Source organism: Tauraco erythrolophus, chromosome 1 (assembly GCF_009769465.1).
Source record: "Tauraco erythrolophus isolate bTauEry1 chromosome 1, bTauEry1.pri, whole genome shotgun sequence".
Lineage (NCBI taxonomy): Eukaryota > Metazoa > Chordata > Aves > Musophagiformes > Musophagidae > Tauraco > Tauraco erythrolophus.
Genome location: NC_141465.1, coordinates 117,724,904 through 117,745,497, shown reverse-complemented (window position 1 = coordinate 117,745,497; position 20,594 = coordinate 117,724,904). Strand labels below are relative to the sequence as shown.

The following is a 20,594-nucleotide window of genomic DNA, read 5'->3' as shown; positions in this document are numbered from 1 at the left end:
CTTCCTTTTCTTTTTTTTTTCTTTTCCTAGTTTAGTTTTTGCATAGATCAGCTCTACAAATCCACCCCACACCTGGCTCATGAACACTAGAAGAGTAAAGGGAGGGAGAAGCAAAAAGGAGAAGAACCACCCCAGATTTCTATGAATTTCCATGGGCTACACTCCATCGCCTCTTCCACCAGAAGATTACGTGAATACCTGTGCATTATCTTGCTGAAATTGTTTGCCATCTAGTGGTTTGTTGGCTCCTACAAATATAAACTTAAAAAATAGTAAAGAACTGGAGGATATAATTATAAATAAAAAGTTTATATTACATCTGTTCCCCAACGTGCAAGAACCCATACGAATACACGGGAAAGATGAAGCGCCTCTTGTAGTGTTTCCTATCAGAATGAACACACCACAGAGACAAGCAACAAAAACTTGCTCACAACCAAGGTGAGATTCAGAGAGATGTTAAGTACACACTGTTCGTAATTTTTCTCTCTTTTATTTCACTTTTCCACTTTTATTTCTTTGACCTGTCCTGACCTATTGTGCTCCACTGTTTTCTTCAAGCTTGCCCACCCAAAGAGTGTACATGATGTAGAAATTATGCCCCTCTGCTCTCGTGAGACCCCACCTGGAATACTGCGTTCAGCTCTGGAGTCCCCAGCACAAGAAGGACATGGAGCTGCTGGAGCGGGTCCAGAGGAGGGCCACGAAGATGATCCAAGGGCTGGAACACCTCTCCTACGAAGACAGGCTGAGCGAGTTGGGGCTGTTCAGCCTGGAGAAGAGAAGGCCCCGGGGTGATCTTATAGCAGCTTTCCAGTACTTAAAGGGGGCCTACAGGAAGGCTGGAGAGGGACTTTTTACAAGGGCATGTAGTGATAGGACAAAGGGCAATGGCTTTAAACTGAAAGAGGGGAGATTTAGATTAGATATAAGGAAGAAATTTTTCACTCAGAGGGTGGTGAGGTACTGGAAGAGGTTGCCCAGAGAAGTTGTAGATGCCCCATCCCTGGAAGTGTTCAAGGCCAGGTTGGATGAGGCTTTGGGCAACCTGGTGTAGTGGAGGGTTTCCCTGCTGATGGCAGGGGGGTTGGAACTAGATGATCTTTGAGGTCCTTTCCAACCCTAACCATTCTATGATTCTATGATTTTATGATTCTAATTAGGAAAGTTCTGTGTTTGGGGATGGGGGGTGTCAAGGGAGCAGCAAGAGTTAGCTGCTCTGCAATGGAAGGTGTTCTGGGAGCTCAGCGCAATACCAAGGCAGGTGAAAGCAGTCACCTCACCAACAAGGAGGCAGGATGTGGAACAGCAAGCCAGGGTCAAGATTGGGTTGAGAAACAGTGGTCAGAAACACAGTCCAGTGGTCACTCAGCAGGGCTGCAGTGACTAGGCAGGTCCAAGCCGGGATGTCAAGTCAGCGAGTCCAGGTCCGGGCCAGGCGATGCCAAAGAGAGCTGCTGCACGGCTGCACTGTGGCAGAGGCAAGGGCCAGCGTAAAGCCTCAGCTTAAAAGTGGCTCTGAAGGGAAAGGAGAGGCAGGCCCTTGCTACTAGCTTTTTCACAACTGCCCTTATCAGTGAAGGACCTGACCTTGGACTCTGCCCACCAAACTTCTGCAAGGGGGTAACATGCTCAGGGCCGTGGCAGTCTGAGGGCTGGAACAGAGCTATGGAACATGTCCAATGTGAGGGTAAAGTTGGTTAATGGAAATTGCCTGGTTGATGAAAATGGTGTATTAATGAAAATACCGTATGATAGTAGGTCGAAGCAGAGTTCAAAGAGCTTCTTGTGCTCCATTTGAGGGAACCAAGAACTCTTGGTGTTAACAACAGCTTCATTAACGAGAAGCAACAATGGACATCTGGGTTATTAACTGATCGCAAAAATGATTTGAGGCTACTAATGTGATGTGTACACGAAAAAAAATCAAATACAACCCTAGGATGTATGAGGGCCACTCATTTCTATTAGAGACACTGTACAAGGCCTGAAGAAAATGTATTAGCTAGTCGCCCATGTTTAACAAGGGTGAATTCAAACTAACAGATGCACAAATGACGCAGTGGGATAATCAGGAGAATAGTAAGAGTTTCCTGTCTTATGAAAGGAGACTAGTATAACAGAGGCTAAAGTAAAAAGGCTAGAGGGGGTACAACAAATAATGGGTGAATATCACAAAGAATGAAAACTACTTAAACTCATAGGCAGCACTGGCCATGGACAAATCAGTATAAAAAATTCTATACTAAGAATTAAAATAATAAAATTAATTATTTGAAAATTAATAAACAATCAGGCCTTCTACCCTTCTACACTTCTGAGGAGTGAAATTTTGGGACTGTTTTTCAGTGCAGTTAATACCAGTAAGAAAATGTTAAGAAACAGATAAATACTTCTATATTTGGTTACTTGAGTTGCATGTGACAGCAAAGGTTTACATTAGAAGTCTAGAGGGTCCCTTTCGGATTTATTTCCTGCATTAACCACTAACTTATGACAATCAGCCTTCTGGTTGAAGTCAGACTAGATTATCTGATGTGCTCTTTTGGCTTTACAATATTAGAAGTGCACATAAAGCTGTATGTATTTAGCTATATCCTGCCTTACAAGTATGCATATATGATCCTATGCTGTAGTGACAATATTGAAATAAACTGTATTGTTTGTGGACACATTTTCTTGCATCACAAGAGAGTGAAAACTAATGAAAAAGAGCTCAGCATGAGTAAGGGGATACCAGCATACTAGCTGACAATCTGGCCCTCAGAGTATTTATTTCAGTGACTGCTTTATGATATACTCACGTTAATGGCATTTATATTAATATATGATTTAATAAACATTTTCAGTGCATTGATTTCAGTTATATTTTTAAAATATTACTCTACAAATGGTATATTTGGACAAACACAATTATTTTGCTAGTAATCAAAGAATAACTGAAAGCTATTCTGCCTGTATCACAGTAAAGTTACTGCAGCCTCTGTGACAGGTACGGTCTTTAAGGAAATTGCCTAGAAAAAATGCTCAACCTCATTTCAGCTGAAATGTAGATACATTGTATATCCAGGTAATTCTAAAACTTTTAAAATCCTATGCTACATCTAGATGCGAACAGCAGGTTGATGGGTTGGAAGAGGCCTTAAAGATCATCTTTACATAACCACCTAATCAAAACTTGTAGAGCAATGTATATACATTGCAGAGCCAAATTAAGTCTACATGTTCAATATGTAATTGCTTGGGAAATCTCAGCATTTCCTATTGCACATACTAATCTGAGACATTCACCATGAATGCTCACCTCCTGTTAAAACCTCCAATAGCATTCCTGTTCCTTTACTGACGCCCAGGTTTTAGCAGTTGATCTTCTGTCATAAGAAACAGTAATGAAGAACTGGGAATTTCCCTGTAGTCCCGCCTGGACAACCCAGCAGACAGCTGAGACCCCTGAGCTGCCAGCTCCACTTCCCTGGAGCCACGTTTCTTGCCCTGCCTGGAGCCAAGGAGTCCAGCTTCTCCCAGACTGGGCCCCCCAGAAGGGCATTTGGGATGCAGTGACAACTCCCGGGACCCCACCGAGGCCCAGGCAGCGCTGAGCCCTCGCTTTGGCCCGAGCCATGACAAGAAATCCCTCACAGGCCCAACGTGTCGGCTTCCACGCGACCACCGTCCCGGGAAGACTAGCCCTAAGGCTTCGATTTGGGAACCAAAGAGCTTTTACCGCCCTACCGCCGGCGCTGAAGGCGCAAGCGCCAGCAGACGGCAGGAGCAAGGTTTCCCGACGGAGAGGCGCCCTGCCCCTTTTCCGTAAGGCCCGGCCCCTTCCCTCGGCGCATCGCTGCGCACTTTGCGTAACCCCGCCCTTCCCGTCGTGCGGTCACCGGTCACCGCTCACCGCCGTCACAGGGGGCGGCACGCCCGCTACGTAGACGGTTGTGAGAATCGCCGCAGGTCGCGCCAGAGGCGTAAGCGGTGGGACTTTGCCCCCGCCCCTTCCCCGGTGCCGACGCGGAAGCCCCGCGCTACCGTCCTGCCGCCGCCATGGCTGCCCCGGGGCCGGCCCGGCTTCTCCGGGCCGCTGCCGCATCCTCCCGCCGCTGGCTCTTCTCCGCCTCGCCGGCAGCCGGGACGAGGCCGGGCTGCGGCGGTGCCGCCGCTGCCGTGGGAGAAGCCCGGCTGTTCAGCCTCTCTGCCCGGGCGGCGCTCAGGTAAGAGGGTCGAAGCCCTGAGGCGCCGGGCGGGCTCCTCACGGCGGCGGCCGCCTTCCCGCCGCGGCAGCGCCATGCCTTTCTGGGCCGCTGCCTGCGCCTCGGTGCTGAGGGCACCCGGGGCCAAGGGCCGCCTGCGGCACGGGCCGCCTGGCGCAGCGTGACCTTCCCCCGGTCGCTCGCCGCGCAGCAGCCCGCGGTGCCCCGCAGTCCCGGCCCTGCTGCTCCCTGGCCCGCTGGGGGCAGGTCCCGGCCTCCTCGTCCGCTGCTTACGGCTGCGCTTCGCCCCGGCTCTCGCCGTCCCGCCCGCGGCTGCCGTGGCGGTGGCACCGAAGCGCTCTGCGGGGGGACCCTGCAGCCGCCTCCCCGCGGGTGTCGGGCGGGCGCCCTCGGCGGGTGGGTCGAGCTGTGTCCCGAAAGGCCGTGCCGGGGGCTGTGGGCCGGCCTGGGTAAGCCACCGCACCCGCCCTGCGGCGTGGATAAGCCATAGGGCCTGTGTGGTCTGGAACCCTGTTGACAGAGCTTACAACGTTATGAAAAGCTAAACGAGGGTTCCTAACGTTCAAACTAGTTTTCTAATAGATTGTGACCTTATCAGTGTTGCTTTTTCATGCAGTGCAGTGCTTGGTTTTGGGGTTTTTTTTGGGTCTAAGTCTGGTTGGGCTTGTGGTAGAAGTACAGCACATCAGAGAGAGCACAATACTGAAGATCTTTTCTCCCTTTGGTATTGTTTTTCTTTACTGAAGAGCACTTGTGTGTATAAGTGTGCAGAACCCCTCCTCACCAGTGTCTATGAGTAGGAGTTTCAAAATGCATTACATCTGTACACAGTTAATATTGCACAGCCCATGATTTGAAATTTAGTATATGTAGTCAAAGACTTTGATTGTGCATGGCCTTGTGGCTTGTTTATTCAAAGATAGGTCAAAGCCTACAGTTTCAGTATTTAAAATACAATAGTTTTAAAAGCCTAATTTACTTGATTGCTGGAGAAGTTTCTTTGACCTGGAACAGGACCTGTGATCAGCTGTCCAACATCAGTAGCGTAGCCTAGCCTGTTTCCAAAGGACTGGGTAGTGCTCTTGCCATCAAAGCTGTTTTAAAGTCTCCTATAGGTGCTCTTTTACTTTGTTTCAGCAGATACTTTTAATATGGAGAGGCAAACTAGCTTTTTAGTCGAAGACTTCTATATGAGATAGGTAAGCTGCTAGTTTAGATCTCTTCTTTGAGTGACCCTGCCGAGTGTCTTAAAAATAAGTCTCTGCTCAGTGAGTGCCCTGACAGTCAGTTATTTTGAGGTCCCTGATTAGCAGTTTTTTATTCAAAAAATCAAAAGGTTTTTTGTAAAGTATTGTCAAATTTTTAAAAGTTTATAGAAATTATTTAACAGAGTGAAAATGGGAGGAGAAAGAATACTAGGAAGGGAAAACATTTCCTTACCAAATAGTAATATAACACCGATAATCCTCCAGGTCTTTCACAAGCAGACTGAATAGAGATTGGAGTTTATTCACGTTCATTGCGTAAGTGTACCAGCAAAACAATTCACACAAGCAAGTATTTCAAATGTATTTTTTATACACTCCATGTCATAACCTGGCTGAGTGAGTCGGGAGAAAGAGAAAATCCTTGTTTCTTTCATATATTAGTGTTTTCTACATTTACATGCAAGTTATTTTCTCTAGTCCTGCCCATTTTGGATGTCATTATTTGAGACCTAATTCCTGAACCTTATATATTCTGTCAGTGTTATTCCAGTAAAAAGATACATAGTTGTTTGTATATGTAAAATTAGCTGTATTTGAGTCAAGAGGGTGAAGACCTAGCTGTATAAACCATCAGCTGCAGTGATTCTGTTGAGAAGTTCCCAAGGGTTTCAGTGAAGCATCAGGTGTTAGGTTTTCGTTTCAATTTCATTCTTTCTCTTGCTCCATTTTCATCCATTATCTTCCTTTTTCATTTAATAGTGAAGAGCAGTTATCTCAGAATTCTTTTATACCAGATTAGATAGCTGTACAGTATTTTTGGTGCGCAACATAATTACCACGTGTTTTAAAGATTAGTTCAGATTTATGACTTGTGTATTTTAATTGAGGCCTGTGTAATAGTTTCATTCATGAAACGCTTCAGGCAGTTAGGTAGGGCTGGTTTATTTCCAGATCTTTTATTAAATGATGAATCTTACACGTGCAATACCAGGCTACAGTTGTTATCTTTATGTTTTGTTTGAGGAGGAATGTAAGAGGTGGTTCTTAACTTGGAAGCTGAAGATTCAAAAGGATACTTCTTTTAGGAGGGAAGAGGTAGCTGTCAGGGTTCTTACAGTACTTGCTCTTTTTCGGGTTCTTGCAGTACTTACTCTTTTTCCCAGGGGAGGGACAATGAACAGCATTAAGTTCTCTGGTGCTCTTCTGTGCGTTTGCAGTATGCTTAATTTAGAGTATTCTAGTGAAGCTTGGTAACAAAGGTGATAGTACTGTGGCAATGGTGTGAAGAAGTTAATTGTGTTTTACACCTAGTGAAAAGAGGTCATCTGTGCATGAATTGGGATATTTATGCTTTATGCAGATTACACAAAATATGTTTGGTTCTTCCTAGTAATGCTGAGGCTATTTATACTTGTATAGACCTGGCATATGTTTCATGTTAATTGCCTGTGACTAGTTCACAGTATGGTGGTGGTAGGTGGGGTTTTTTGTCCTCATGCAAACAATGTCTGGGTAGACAAAAGCCATGTTACTTGAAATTTATAAAGCCTAAATATTGTTTCATGCATGTGTGGTTGTTATTATTTTTTTAGTGATATCTCCCAGTCATTGAAAAGATCTGCACAGTGTGAGTTTCGAATGTCTGACTAGTCTGATTACTATGTACGCACACTTCTGAAAGTATTTTCATTACTCAGGCTTGTGCATAATAAAGCCTCAGTGATTTTTTTTTTTTTTAATTAAACGTTTTGGCTATGTGAAGAGTGGTGAAGATGGCAATAGCAGAAAACCAGATCCTACTGGAAGGCTTAAGAAGGCTATCTCTGTTACAAATAAATAAGTTTTAGTTTCGCTTATCAACCAGAGTGGATCCTGTTAATTACTGTAGTGTTCTTTAACAAAAGTCAGTGACTTAGCGGTGGTACTTCAGTTTGCCCCCTTGCTGCCTGCCGCCTTGGTTAGGCATGCACAGCCAGGGTGCAGTTCCACGCACAACTGGCTGAAGCTAATGTCAGATTGTTACTGCTGAAAAGGGGATCCAACTCCTGTTTCCTAATCTTTGTCGTGGGCGGTGGTGTTTCTGTCAGTTTTGCTTGCTGGTTCAGCTGGGACTACTTTGTTTTTAGGGTTGATTTTCAGCCAGATGAGCAAAATGAGTTGACTTGTGGTAATACCGGTGTAAGGATGATGGCAGGGCAATTTGGAATGGGGATCACCCAAACCCACTTTTTCATATTGGAAGGAGATCGGTTTAAGCACGAAGCTTAGACTGTGTTATTGCATCATTAAGTTGCAGTAACAGAATTGTTTTAAACTGATCTAAATTTCATATAAGGGGCAGATCTGACTGTGTAATGTTCTGACATTTGTATGGCCATTGGCCTGTGAAGGTTGGGTTTCAGCCAGTTTTGTTTCCAGACCCAGTTTACTGCAGGACAGTGAGTGCTGGAGATGGAAGAAATAAAGGAGGGAGGGTGGGACTGTTCTTCTGTCAGATTAAAGTGTAATCAGAGGTGTAAACAGTTTCAGGTGTGTTTTGAAAACTGGGAGGGAGATGTCTTTTACAAGGGTTCCATTGATCTAATGGACGGCCAGACATCTGACTGTTTGGTCCATGTTACTTGCAATCGTCTCATCCTACAATAGGGGAAAGGGTATGTTTCTGATATTGAACAAATATTTAGTACTTGCCATGTCTATACCATGGGCAGAGGATGCCTGTAAGAGCCAGTACATCTTGCATTGTGTCTCCTGTCGGGGTTGTGTTTCTCATTTGACAGAAATATTTCAGTAAATAAAAGTATATTTTAGTGAGCTCTGGAAGGACTTTTTGAAGCAGTTTAAAATTACACTGTCAGTGGTTTACTTTGGCTGTTGAAATGTGAATCTATACCTTTTCAAATGCAGTCTAAACCTGTAAGTCTTATACTAGAACAAAATTCACTACCTTCACTGATAGTTTATCTAAGAAGTGGGTGCTTGTTTCCTTGGTTGTGCTGTGGGAGGTGTTAGCACAGCAGAGGAGCAAAAAGAAGAGCAGAGTGGTAACTTAAACCCCCCCCGAACGGTTTGCTGGAGGTGGTCCTTTGATATCACAGATGACTGTACAACATTAATTGCATTTTATAAAGATATATCTTTAAGATTTCTGAATTTTATTATGGTGCATGCTTCAGTTGCATTCTGCAGGTCAATCATTCGTTATCAGTTATAGTTTTGGAAGGAATTTATAGTTAAGAGTAGCTTGTAGCTGCCTTCCCGAGAATGGACTGAGGGATGGTATGACAAGAATTGAACACGGCATCATAATGAATCACCGTGTGTACTGCTGCCAACTGAGCTTACAGTTGTGGCAACTATATTAAATCTAAAGCAACAAATGTTGTTTTTCAAAACAAGCTAGGACTGGGATTGCTAAAAACACGTTTTCTTTTACAGCCAGTTCCAAAAATAATCTGTTTGCTGATGTTTCAGTATGGCCACTTTCAAATTTTTGCTCACAGTTACTAAAAAGATTAAAGGTAATACTAAGCATGCTGTTCTTAAACATGGATTTCACATTGAAATGTAGATTTCTACATTATCTTTCAGTTGTTCTATTTATATGTCTCATCTCTTGGCAGGTTTCTTCACTGCCCATCCAACAAGTTTTTCTTGTTTTGTACACTTACTATAGGAAAGAAAACAATCTGTTTAAAAACAAACAAACTGTATTTTATTTGTTAGTATATTAAAAGCTTTTGTTTCATTTACATGTGAAATAACATAATATGGAACAAAAAAACCCTCTATTTTTTCCATATTAAAAGCGTTAGTCTTAAGAAATTTTTTCTTAAATGAACATAATTGTCTGAAAAGCAAAGCAGGAAAATACAAAACCTTAATTTGAAGCCAATATCAAAATTTTGAGCTTCACTAGAATTAATATTTACATTGTGAAATCCTAAGAGAATCTGTGCTCAAAAAAGCAGAATGCATTTGGAGTATTTCCATTTTTGGGAGGAGAGGAGAATTACATTTTGGAACTAATGAAGTAAAATGTCTTAAACTCCAAGGAGAAATGGGAAAACTTGAAATTTGTCCTAAACGATAATGATGAGAAAAATTAAAATTTCCTAAATCCAGAGCAAGAGTCCACAGAAGGTGTATAGGGAAGCATTTAAAATAAGGTCTTTTATTTGATAAAACTACAAATACTGTGCCTTAAGTAAAATAACTCTGGCTCTCTTCAGGGAAAGGCAAAACATCAAGATCCTATATAGCTTCTAGTGACTAAACACAAACTGTTTTTTTCTTTGTTTTTTATGGCTCTTTTTTTCAATGTACAGCAGTAAATGCCTGTATCTGTTACAGCTTTTAAAAGCCAATGACTTGGGTTTCTGTGCTCTTAGAGTTGATAGTGATCACTGATTTAGTAGTATTTAATCAGTTTTAATGATAGAAAAAGTTCTAGAATTCTTTAATTCCAGTATATGCTTTTCTTTTTCAGCTCAGAAGATAAAATAACTGTTCATTTCATAAATCGTGATGGTGACAAACTAACAGCCAAAGGAAAACCTGGAGATTCATTGCTGGATGTTGTTGTAGATAATAATCTAGACATAGATGGTTTTGGTAAGTAGATTCACTGAATACTGTATTCAATGTCTGGAAATTGTGTTCTATTACCAGTATATTAATAAATATTCATAGAATCATTTGTGTTGGAAAAGACTCTTAAGATAGTTGAGAATATTTTGGGTCAAGTTCTAAAAAAATATTTGAGGTGAGCCTTGCTTGAATGTTAAAGGAGGGGAATGTGGACAGAGTGCTGTCAAGGTGGAATCTGAAAGGTGCCACCTGCAGACTCTTCTGAGCTGAAAGGTTCTGGAGGCAACGCAAAACTACTGTATTTCTAACGGTGTCTGGTTCCTTCGGTATTGCCATACTGTCTGTATTTATTATCAGACTTTTGTAGTACGAATTGCTGTAGTACTAGAGTCCTAAGTGGAAGAAACAATCAAATCTGTCAGTTAGCCGGGAAAAGCAAAAAGTTTAGTTCTTATTAAAAGGCTGGAGTAAAGGAGACCAATGCCCTAGTGCAATTTTAACTCTGTACAAGTTCTGTTTAAAATCAAAATAGGAGGAAGCTATAACACCTCCCTATTCCTTCAGGCTTTTGCACTGCCCGTAGTTAGTTCCACTGAAGTTGTAGGATTCTGCCTGTGCAAAGCAGTGGTATTTGGTAATGGCAGTGAAGTACCTCGGGTTATGTATTTACGTGAATATGAGCTTAAGAATTAATAGTATAAACTAAAGCAGAAAGTGAAAATACAGTTTGCACGACTGAATGCATAGCATGGAGCAATTAGAGGAAAAAATAAGTAGACTGGTGTAGCGTAGTTTAAAACCTGAGGTGTGTTTTATTGAAGTGCAAATAAATTTCACAGCTAGTAATGAAATCTTTGGTGAGATTTTAAATCTCACACTTATGTATGAGACAACTCATGTCTAGAGTTGCATATATTTGGGGAAGAAGAATTGTGCATTGGGAATAACTAGCTTTATGTATCACTTATTAAATGTGTCATATAGGCTTATGGCTAGTCTGCTTATATTCTACAGCAGATATTGTCTGGTTGTGTGAATATCAGCCATGTTAAAGCATTGTGGTAAAGTGGAAAAAAAAAAAAGATAATGCTGTCAATAAACAGAAGCCAAACTAAAAATTGGAAGTACTGTAACAACATATGCTAGTCCCATTTCAATAATCATTTGCTAATGAAACATACTAGGGCAGAGACATTTTTACATTACTTATACTGCATTATTTATGTTCTGTGTTTAGAAAAAAGTAATGAGGGAAGTGGGGGGAAAAACATGTAAAATATAAATCTTACTTATTTACTTGTATCACTAGGGGGCATCCCATGTGCAGTAATAATACTAGAAATACCTTTGTATAAAGACATACAAAACTGTTGAGTGATTCAGCTGCACTCTTTGTCACTGCTAGCTTTACAGTTGCAGAAAGACCTTCCATTGTTCAATTAGACTGGTTAGTGTTCTTTTTTTTTCCTCTTCACCCCCAACATTAAAACACTTAAACTGCTGATATGACAAATTTTACATTATTTGGCACTGCCTTAAACTCTACTTTTTCACATCCATTTATATGTACTTGAAGACTCAATATATTATAATAATCAAGTCTTCCAGTGCAGTGTCATGTTCACTTTGAATATGTGCTGTTGGTACCGTTGCTGTATGTGACAGCACGGTGCTTTCTGTGTGGTTCTTGTGGCCTGATGATGAATCCCACCGTTTCTTTTCAGAGCAGTGGCTATACGTGCAGCCTTGCTTCCCTTTGTTTCTGTACTAGTACAAAGGTGATGTGGTCACAGTGCTCTTGGTTCTCCTTTCCCTGGAAATGAGTAAATAAATGAAACTCAGCTAATGTATTACCTGCTTCTCTTTCAGTCTAAACCAGAGGAGGGGGTTTGTGTGCCCCAACTCCAATCTCCACACAAGTATGATGAGTTCAACTTTCTCCTCTAGAAGTTGCATGTTTCTTTTTCAACAAGGTGGAGAACTCAGTGCCAGCCTTAGACAGTGCAGGGACAAATTTGTTAGTGTTTAAACTTTTCCTGTCCTGTGATGACCTAACTGCTGTAGCAGGTAAATCGAGTTGATGCTTGTTTTGTTCAACCGTAGCAAAGTATTAGATCCTTGGCTTGGGCTGGATTGCCTAGTGACACGTGTAGGCCTCTTTAACACAGAGAAAACCATCTCTCTCTAGCCTGACTACCTTTGTTGCTGTCAATTAGTGTTCTGTTGAGTAAGAAGAGATACTAAGTATAAAATCCCTCCTTCCTATACTTCTGAGGAATTTTTTGTGTAGTGGGTGCCTTCTGTTGAACTTCTTGAGGAAACCTCAAAACCACGTGAGAGAGAGAGAGAAGGATCAAGCTTGGAAATAAATTAGGTAGTGTTGATTGACAGCGTTGTCTGCTTTTGCAAACTTACAGTAGAAAACTTCTCACTTTAAATGGTAGAAAGGGAATTATTTAAGTATTTTAATTAACTACAGCATTCAAGTAAATCTTAATATCGTAGGAACTGTTGAATACAGAGTAGATATATGAATATGGGAATATATGAAACATTAATTTTACTAATCAACAGATACTTCTTGTACGAGACAAACACGTATATGAAGGATTTCTTCTGAAATTCTGCTGTAATTTGAAACTTGGATTTTCTGTTATCCTGATTTTTTTTTTCTTTAGGTGCATGTGAAGGGACACTAGCTTGTTCAACTTGTCATTTAATCTTCGAAGACCACATATTTGAGAAACTAGATGCAATTACTGATGAAGAGATGGACATGCTGGACCTGGCATACGGCCTCACAGAAACGTAAGTCAACATAACGTTTCACTGCATCAAAAAATGGAAAGAAGGTTTTGCAGATGGGACAGTTCAGTATTCCTAGAATGCCTTAATAAGCTTTTAATGAATAGCTGGATTCTGTTACACAAATGGGACTGCCAAGTTTAAATATTGTTTATCTGAATTTATATTAAAAAGGTGTTGGTGCTGTTTTTGTAAACTGAAGAGTGGCACTTGCCAGTACTTGCTCTTCAGAGGTGTCTTATGCAGAAGCGTCAGATACTGAAGTATGACCAAAAACGCAGTTCCTTCAACAAAAACTTTGCTGCTGCTGTCGTGTGTGTGAATTCTCTTGTTCTTGTTTCCCTTCCCTCTGTTTTCTGTCTCCATTAGTCTGTAGCTAGTTAATGTATTTTATGGATGTGTTTACATTAGTGTTTTAGTTTTGGTCAGATCTTCTTTTCACAGAGTCACAGAAGGGTTGAGGTTGGAAGGGACCTCTTGAGGTCATCTGGTCCAACCCTCTGCTCAAGCAGGGCCACCTAGAGCTGATGCCCAGGACCATGTCCAGACAGCTTCTGAATATCTCCAAGGATGGAGACTCCACAACCTCTCTGGTATTTATGTACATTGATAAAATCCTTCCCTCGAGCCTTCTCCAAGATAAACAGTGTCCCATATGGCAGTGTCCACACTTGTCATGCTTTGAATCATGTCAGAATGCTCTTGGAGCAGACAAATCAGATTGGCTTTTGGGTGAAACTAACCCCCAGGTGTGCTCTAACTGCTAATGGGCATTTCGATGTGTAGGATTGGATTAGCAGTAGTCTAAGGTAACCCTCTGTTCTACATCTCCCCCGCTATCACATGCTTTGTAATTAGGGTGCTGTATCCGCGTCACAGACCTGTTCCTAGTGGGCTGCACTGCTTACAGACTACGTGTATGCCAGTCTTGTAGAACATACCCAGGTGAACAGTAGGCAGCTGTGCCTTACAAGGTTTTGTAAGCCCTTTCCTTCGTGCTTCAGTGGAACTGCTTGTTGAAGCTTTTGAGAATCTTTCCAATGATGTCAGAGGGCTTTATACCTGGCCTGTATAGCGTAGCTGTTTTTATTTCTCTGCAAAGTAGCACTCTGAATTAACTTGTTTATTTCCTTATACCCGTAATGGGAATTCTGTACTAATTGTTTCTACATGAGGGTGCCCCTTTTTCTCACTTCAAACAAATGTTAACTTTTCTGGGAGGTTGTGAAGGCAAAGAAGTCAAGCTATGAGAAACTTGTTTCAACTTCTTTTGTTTTAGCCTTTTTCTTGTCTCCCCAAAAAATCTTCAATTTTGAAAAAATCATAAGCCTATTAATTGTGAATTTACTTAACTGTTACTCTTAGGAGAATTATGGTAATTCTTGTAGGACTTTTAGGTTCCGGACCAAACCGATTACTAAGTAGCTCTGGAGGCCAGCAATCTAATAAAAACTTTTTTCTTTGGCTGTCTTTCAGTTAAAGGTTTAAAGCAAGGAGTTTTTACTGAAGAACTGAAAAACAGTAGAAAGCCAGACCTCTCTGTTGAAATATTTCTATTATTTTCTCTCAAAATTCTTCGGACTAAATTAAGCTTTAGGACCTCTGAAGACTCTTGTTGCTACTTTCAGGTTATCCTAACATCGTGTGTTATTCCTATGGCCAGGATTTTCATATGCGTGAGGGGAAAACTTTTCTGAAAGACAGAGCTTTAAGTGACTGACATTTGCTGCAGCTTACTTGATCTGCTGTGCTGATACAAATTTGGGTAGTGGAAATCCACTACTGTGCTCTGTCATAGGTATAAGGATAAAAGCTTCTTCTTGTCAGTGACTTTCTGGATTTGGAAAGTTTCAGCTAGCTGCTGCCAGGAAAGTTAAATGTTTTTTAAAATGAGGAACTAATTAAAAGGTTAAAACAAAATTGTTTTGAATAACTACAGGACAGTAGAGATTATTAAAGGCAGTAAGAGAGGGGAGATGCAAACTCTGGCAAGTTAAATGTTCAGAAAGAATACTGAGAAACAGATTGCTAAAAAGTAGGTTAGAAACAAAAATATTTTTCTCTCAGCAGTGGGAAATTTGTCTGCATGAATAGGTGATGTAGAAGGTGCACTTAAACTTTGCTTTTACGTTATTTTTGATTTATATTTTATCTTGCATTGTTGTCTCCAGAGATGTTACAGGATGTCCATGCACTGAAAGGGCTTCCTGGAGTATCTGTCCCAATCTGATGCATCCATACAAGTAGTGTTACAGCAAATAAGTAAAATGAATAGTAACAAATGGTAATGACTAGGTAGCATCCACCCCAGAGTTCTACAGGAGTTCAGCATGATCTTTCTGAACTACTGTCTGTAAGGCTTAATTAGTTGGTTTAAAACTGCTTGCACATCAAAGAAATGGAAGGTACTAACCCAACTTTTAAAATGAGAACATTGGAACTGGAGAACAGTGAGTCTGATTCCATAGTGGACACAGGAATTGTGCATCTACGGCAGTTGTTTTTTTTATAGTTTGTACTAAATACTGGTAAGGAAAGAATTAAACAGAGCTGTTGTAGAGAGAAGGAACAGGTATGAGGGTTCTTCAAATGAGTCAGTGAGCATGAAGAAAGATCTTATGGTTCATATAGTTCACTTAGGTCCAGACATCCTTCACTAAGTTTTGAGTTGCAATGGGATAAGAGCAAAGGCCCCGTAAAGGATAAGTAACTGGTTAAAAAGAACCTCCACATTCGTCTTTTAAAGGAGTAGAATTATTTGGCTGTCTGGTAAGAGCATGTGATCAACAGTGTGATCTGGAAGTGGTCTGTGCTAGGTTTTATGTAGTGAGTGTATTTGCAAAAGACCTGGGAAAAGAGGTGAAGAGTAAGATTTGCATATGGTGCTATGTTACTCAGTGTGGTAAAATCAAAAACTGTTTATGGAGACATGGAGAAGGATCTTGTGCCATTGAGTGATGGGAAACGATACTTGATGTTAAAAGGTGCTGATTGATGGATATGGAGAGGTGAGTAGAACAGTGGTAATTTTGCATGCTTGAAATAGGCTGTCACCTGGCTAGTGTCTTTCCAGGAATGTCGGCTTAAGGTTTGGTGTAAAAAATACCTCAAAAAGGTAAATGGAATACTGACAGTATTAGGTAGGAACAAGTAGAAAACCAGAGAATATTATTACATGATGAAATAGGTATTCACCGTATCTTTATACTTGTGCATTTCTGACTTCCTGTTGTTTTTTTTGTTGCTTGTTGGAATTTGTTTTGTGTTGTGGTTTGTGGTTTTTTTTTTTTTGTAGAGTGAAAGGAAAGAAATGGAAGGCCTATAGAAATGGTTAAAGAGGAAATAGCTTTCATGCAGGCAGTGACTAAATCATCTTGTCTAAGCTTCTGCAGCTTTGAGGGGTGGGGGAATGTGATTAAATATCTATAAAATTGTAAAGGCTGGGGAAGAACTTGAGTAAAGGTAGTTTTTATCAGTATTATTTAGTGTTGCCTAGTTCTTTGTACTGCTGTGTAGCAGGCCCAAAACAAAGGGCAGTGTTATTTCACATGAAGTAAATCCATTGCCACGCTACAGAGTGCACATGCAGTTAGCGTTGGTCCTCAGTGAAAAACAGACACTTCGGTAAAGTAAAACCTTACAGGCAATGCTACATATAAATATCAGAAATCACATCTCTCTAATACATTGCATTTCTAAAGCTGTTCTTATGGATGTATATTCATATATTCATGAGATGAAATCTTCTGGTAATGTATGTGTTTATACATACATTCCAGTAATTTGAAGTTGATGTATGCAGTCATTTCCGTAGAAGTATTGCTTTTGAGTACAGTACTGAATTGGAAACTTTAACAACAGTTGATCACTACATTCTTGAAAGAGTTCTGTATAGATACTAATATAGTACCATTTTTTAATAATATCTCTGCCTACATTCCTATACTGATAAATTATTATTGAACTGATGCTACAGAACATTGCCCATCCTTGCTGACGTTTAAGTATTCTATGCTGAAATACCAAGGTATGGACATTGAATTAGAGATATCTCAGCAATAAAAATGGCTTGTGGTGTCTGCAGAATTTTGTGATGATGTTAAATCTTTTGACTTTAATTGCTCACATCCAAGATTTTTTCATGCTGAATGATAGGTAGAAAAATGAAGAATTGCATCTCCTCAGGTGCCATGAATATTTCATCCTTCTCCCTTCTGTGTTTCATATCTTCTCACTCTTACCTTTCTGGCTTAATGACCCAATCTTGAGTTGTTTAGTTTGAAAACATTGGGCTGCGGTCAGACCCTGGATGAGTTAGGCTATGCTTTCTCTGAGGTTTTCATTCAGATTCATTGCCTTCATCTCTTCAGAGACACCACATCTCCCTTGGGAGATTAAGTGTCATTCCCTGCACTTGACTGAACTATTAGCAAACCACTGAAAATGGAAGAGTCCCCCTTATTATATGTTGTCTCGGCAAGTAGGAGGTACTCGGTGTATGACTTTTCCAATGTACGGAACTCTGTTACTGACCGTCGGTCACGATTATTGCCACGTGTAGCTTTGTGTTGATGCCCGCCATCCGTGCACAAGAGTGGCTGTTTCTAGATCACGATGTGTTTGGGATGGCGGAATGTTGGAGGCATAAGGAGATAGATACTGTTAGATATATGATTGACTGGAACTAACAACAGTGTTGTGTTTCTTTACAGATCACGTTTAGGCTGCCAAATCTGCTTGAAGAAATCGATGGATAATATGACTGTTCGAGTACCAGAAGCTGTTGCTGATGCTAGACAATCAGTAGATATGAGTAAAAACTCCTAAAAGAATATATCTTAGGGGTTTTAAAGGAGCTTAATTATTTTTATAACTTATTTTTAAATGTGTAATTAAATATGGAAACTTACATAATTGTGAGTTATTTTATATGATTATCAGTATTAGATTAATGCTATTTTAATTTTCTTTATAGAACCTCCTATATTTTTACGCTTAAAATGCAATAATACTTCTTATAACTGATCATTGGATTATAAACATTAGCAAGTGTATTACAGATTTCATACAACATTATTCTGCCAAAACCTTTGACGTTTGAAAAGTGGGTCATTTCTACAAGACTTCTTCTAAAAAAACCCTGGTCATTTCTAGGTTTCAAACCTGGATATGTTAGAAAACAAAACTTCAAAGACTGCATGGAGTCTTCATAAAATGTTGTCATTAAAGATGGTTTGCTCAGAGCTAATTCACTTTCTCAATAAATACGATACTTCCTCAGCAAATAGTGGATTTTCAGGGTAGGGATTTTCCAAACTTTGGAATCTTAATGAGATGTGGCAAATTTTGTCTTGCAAAAATATTGTTAAAACCATGAAATCTAGGGGCTGATACAGAATGTTGGCACCTGCAGCTTAGTTGCTGCAGTGCATCTCTGCTGCCCAAATAGAATTCAATAAACCTGAGTTTAATTATACATATGTTTGACTGTACCACAAGTACAGGGATACACATGGCTTAGAAGAGTAAAGCCTTGGAGCTGTCTGGTGGGAGAGCGTATCTGCTGGTGGTAATTGTAAATTCTTGCTGTTCTCTGAAGATGGCTGAGTTGGGATTGAAGAAGGCAATGTTTGTTTATTCTGAAATCTTGATCTTCTACTTTTTTTAGTTTTGAACTTGCTCAGGAGGCTCTCTGATACTAGCTAGGGTGTTCAGCTTGAAACAATTCCTAGATTCTGGGCCTTGCTCTCAGGATCATTTCAGTAGTGGTTGATATGAAATGACTAAGTATATTTATTCCTTAAAGATGGAGTAGGTTGCCCGGAAGGAATAGGGAGACCTCCGTGGTGGGATAGCATGTGGACTGGTGATGGAGAGTTTTCATTTGGATCTTGGTTTAGTCTTCCTAAAGTAGACCAAAATAAAATCATATCTGTAAGACTTTATTATTCTCTCCAGTTTTTGTTGCCTAAATATGTAAATGAACTGGTTGTGACCAATACAATAGTTGTTAGCCTTGTAAGGTTATTTTCATATTTCGGGCATTTTTTAAATATCTATAACCTGTTTATTTACATTTGAATGATCTAATGTATTCATTAATGCCTTATTTGAACTGGTGACAATGACATCTAGACATCTTTTCTTGCATTATTATGCATTATTATTGCATTCCATTTATGGCAGAGGGGAAGAAATACTATTTCTCCAGTGTCAAATATTGGGATTATTCTGAGCTTCATAAAGAGGAAAGAAGTTTCTCGTTATTATAAAAAAAAGTATTTTCTAAAACTATATTGAAAATAGATCTAGGTCAGATTCCTAGATTTCCTCTCTGAGTAGCTGTTACTTTGTTTCCTGGTGTTCACTTTGGACTTTCCTCGAAAACAAGGTATGTTTAATATGATCTGCTCAGAACTTAATCATATAGGGTTTTCAGAATACACTTCCTATCTTGTCTAATTCAAAATATGACTTCAGAGTTGAAACTTCCTGGCTTTTTGAGAGATGGAGACTGAGGTCAGGGAGAAGGATGGAAATAAATTGAAGAAATATTCTGAAGATACTGCTGTCTTCCTCTTCAGCTGTTGTGACTAACCATAATTTGGGAGTTACCCTCTCACAATCAGGCGCTAAGGTAAATCAGTTCTCACTTTGTGTTGCCTTTGTCTGAGTTCATTTATATACAGTTGTCGCAGCCGTCTCGGGGACGGAGAGAAGAACGACACAGAATTCAGGTGCAGGAGAAAGAGCCAACGCCAACAGCAGGAGCAGCAGCAGCAGTAGCAGCAGCGGCAGCAGCAGCATCAGCCGTTTATTAATTACAAATCCGTATATATATATAATATGGTTCACCAGGATGGCCAAGGCAATTGGTCGCTTGACCATCCACCTCCCAGAGTGATTGGCTAAATGCTACAACACCCATTTCAAAACAACTTTCCCAGTGTGCCATAAACAAGACTGCATAACAAGCTACAGGTGCAAGATAAAATCTTAGTTTACAAAAACCTCAAACTGTTTCTCAGCTAGCCTGCATGGGAAAAAGAACTTTCACAGGACGCTGCAGTAGCTGGAAAATTTCTGCTTCTAGCCTTTTTGTATCCACATACAGTAATTATTATTAAATCTGAACCTTTTTGGTTTGCATGAGATGCAGCTGTCTAGCTTCCAAGAGAGGGAACTGGGGTTATAACAAGATGTACTATGCATTCTTACATCAGAAAGAAATCTGAGATTTCAGTATAGCTGTGGGGTTTAGGGATAGATGGTGGTGTTTGTTGGGTTTTGGGGCTTTCTTGGGTTTTGGTTTGCATTTGTTTGTTTGGGGGTTTTTGTTTTTGTTTTATTTTTATTTTTTTATGTATAGCACCAGGCACTTCTCCTTGTGGCAGTCTTGAAGCGCTTAACTCTGTTAAACAAATGTGAAACAGCTCTCATGAGACAGTTTTCTTTCTAAGCCAGGGCTGTTTCGTTGTGCGTTTCCTGTGACAGATTCTCATTGCAAAGACTTTCACTCTCCTATAGTGTGCCTGTGGAAGGAGTTATTTAGCACAGCGAGGCAAAAAAGGACACTTCAAACCTCATTTTGAATTCTAGAGGTATCCCATCTTGAGTGCAAATGGAAATGTCAGAAGGTGAAGGAACTGACATGTAATCCCCAAAACACACAACTCGGACACTTGTTTCCTTATTGTCAAAATGATTTGCAAATAAATCTTATTTTATATCACTTTCTGACACACCTTGTTTGTATTGATTTTTCTTCCCTTTTTCTCCA

The 20,594-nt window shown here is 40.4% G+C and overlaps 1 protein-coding gene across 1 annotated transcript; it reads left to right on the top strand.

The window, feature by feature from the left end:
* The first annotated feature begins 4,044 nt into the window (after window positions 1-4,044).
* On the top strand, window positions 4,045-19,498 carry FDX1 (ferredoxin 1). Its single transcript, XM_086621642.1, has 4 exons — window positions 4,045-4,211; window positions 9,909-10,033; window positions 12,688-12,817; window positions 17,527-19,498. The coding sequence occupies exons 1-4, from the start codon at window positions 4,045-4,047 to the stop codon at window positions 17,639-17,641; spliced, it is 537 nt and encodes a 178-aa protein (XP_086477768.1). The 3' UTR covers window positions 17,642-19,498.
* The last annotated feature ends 1,096 nt before the right edge of the window (window positions 19,499-20,594 follow it).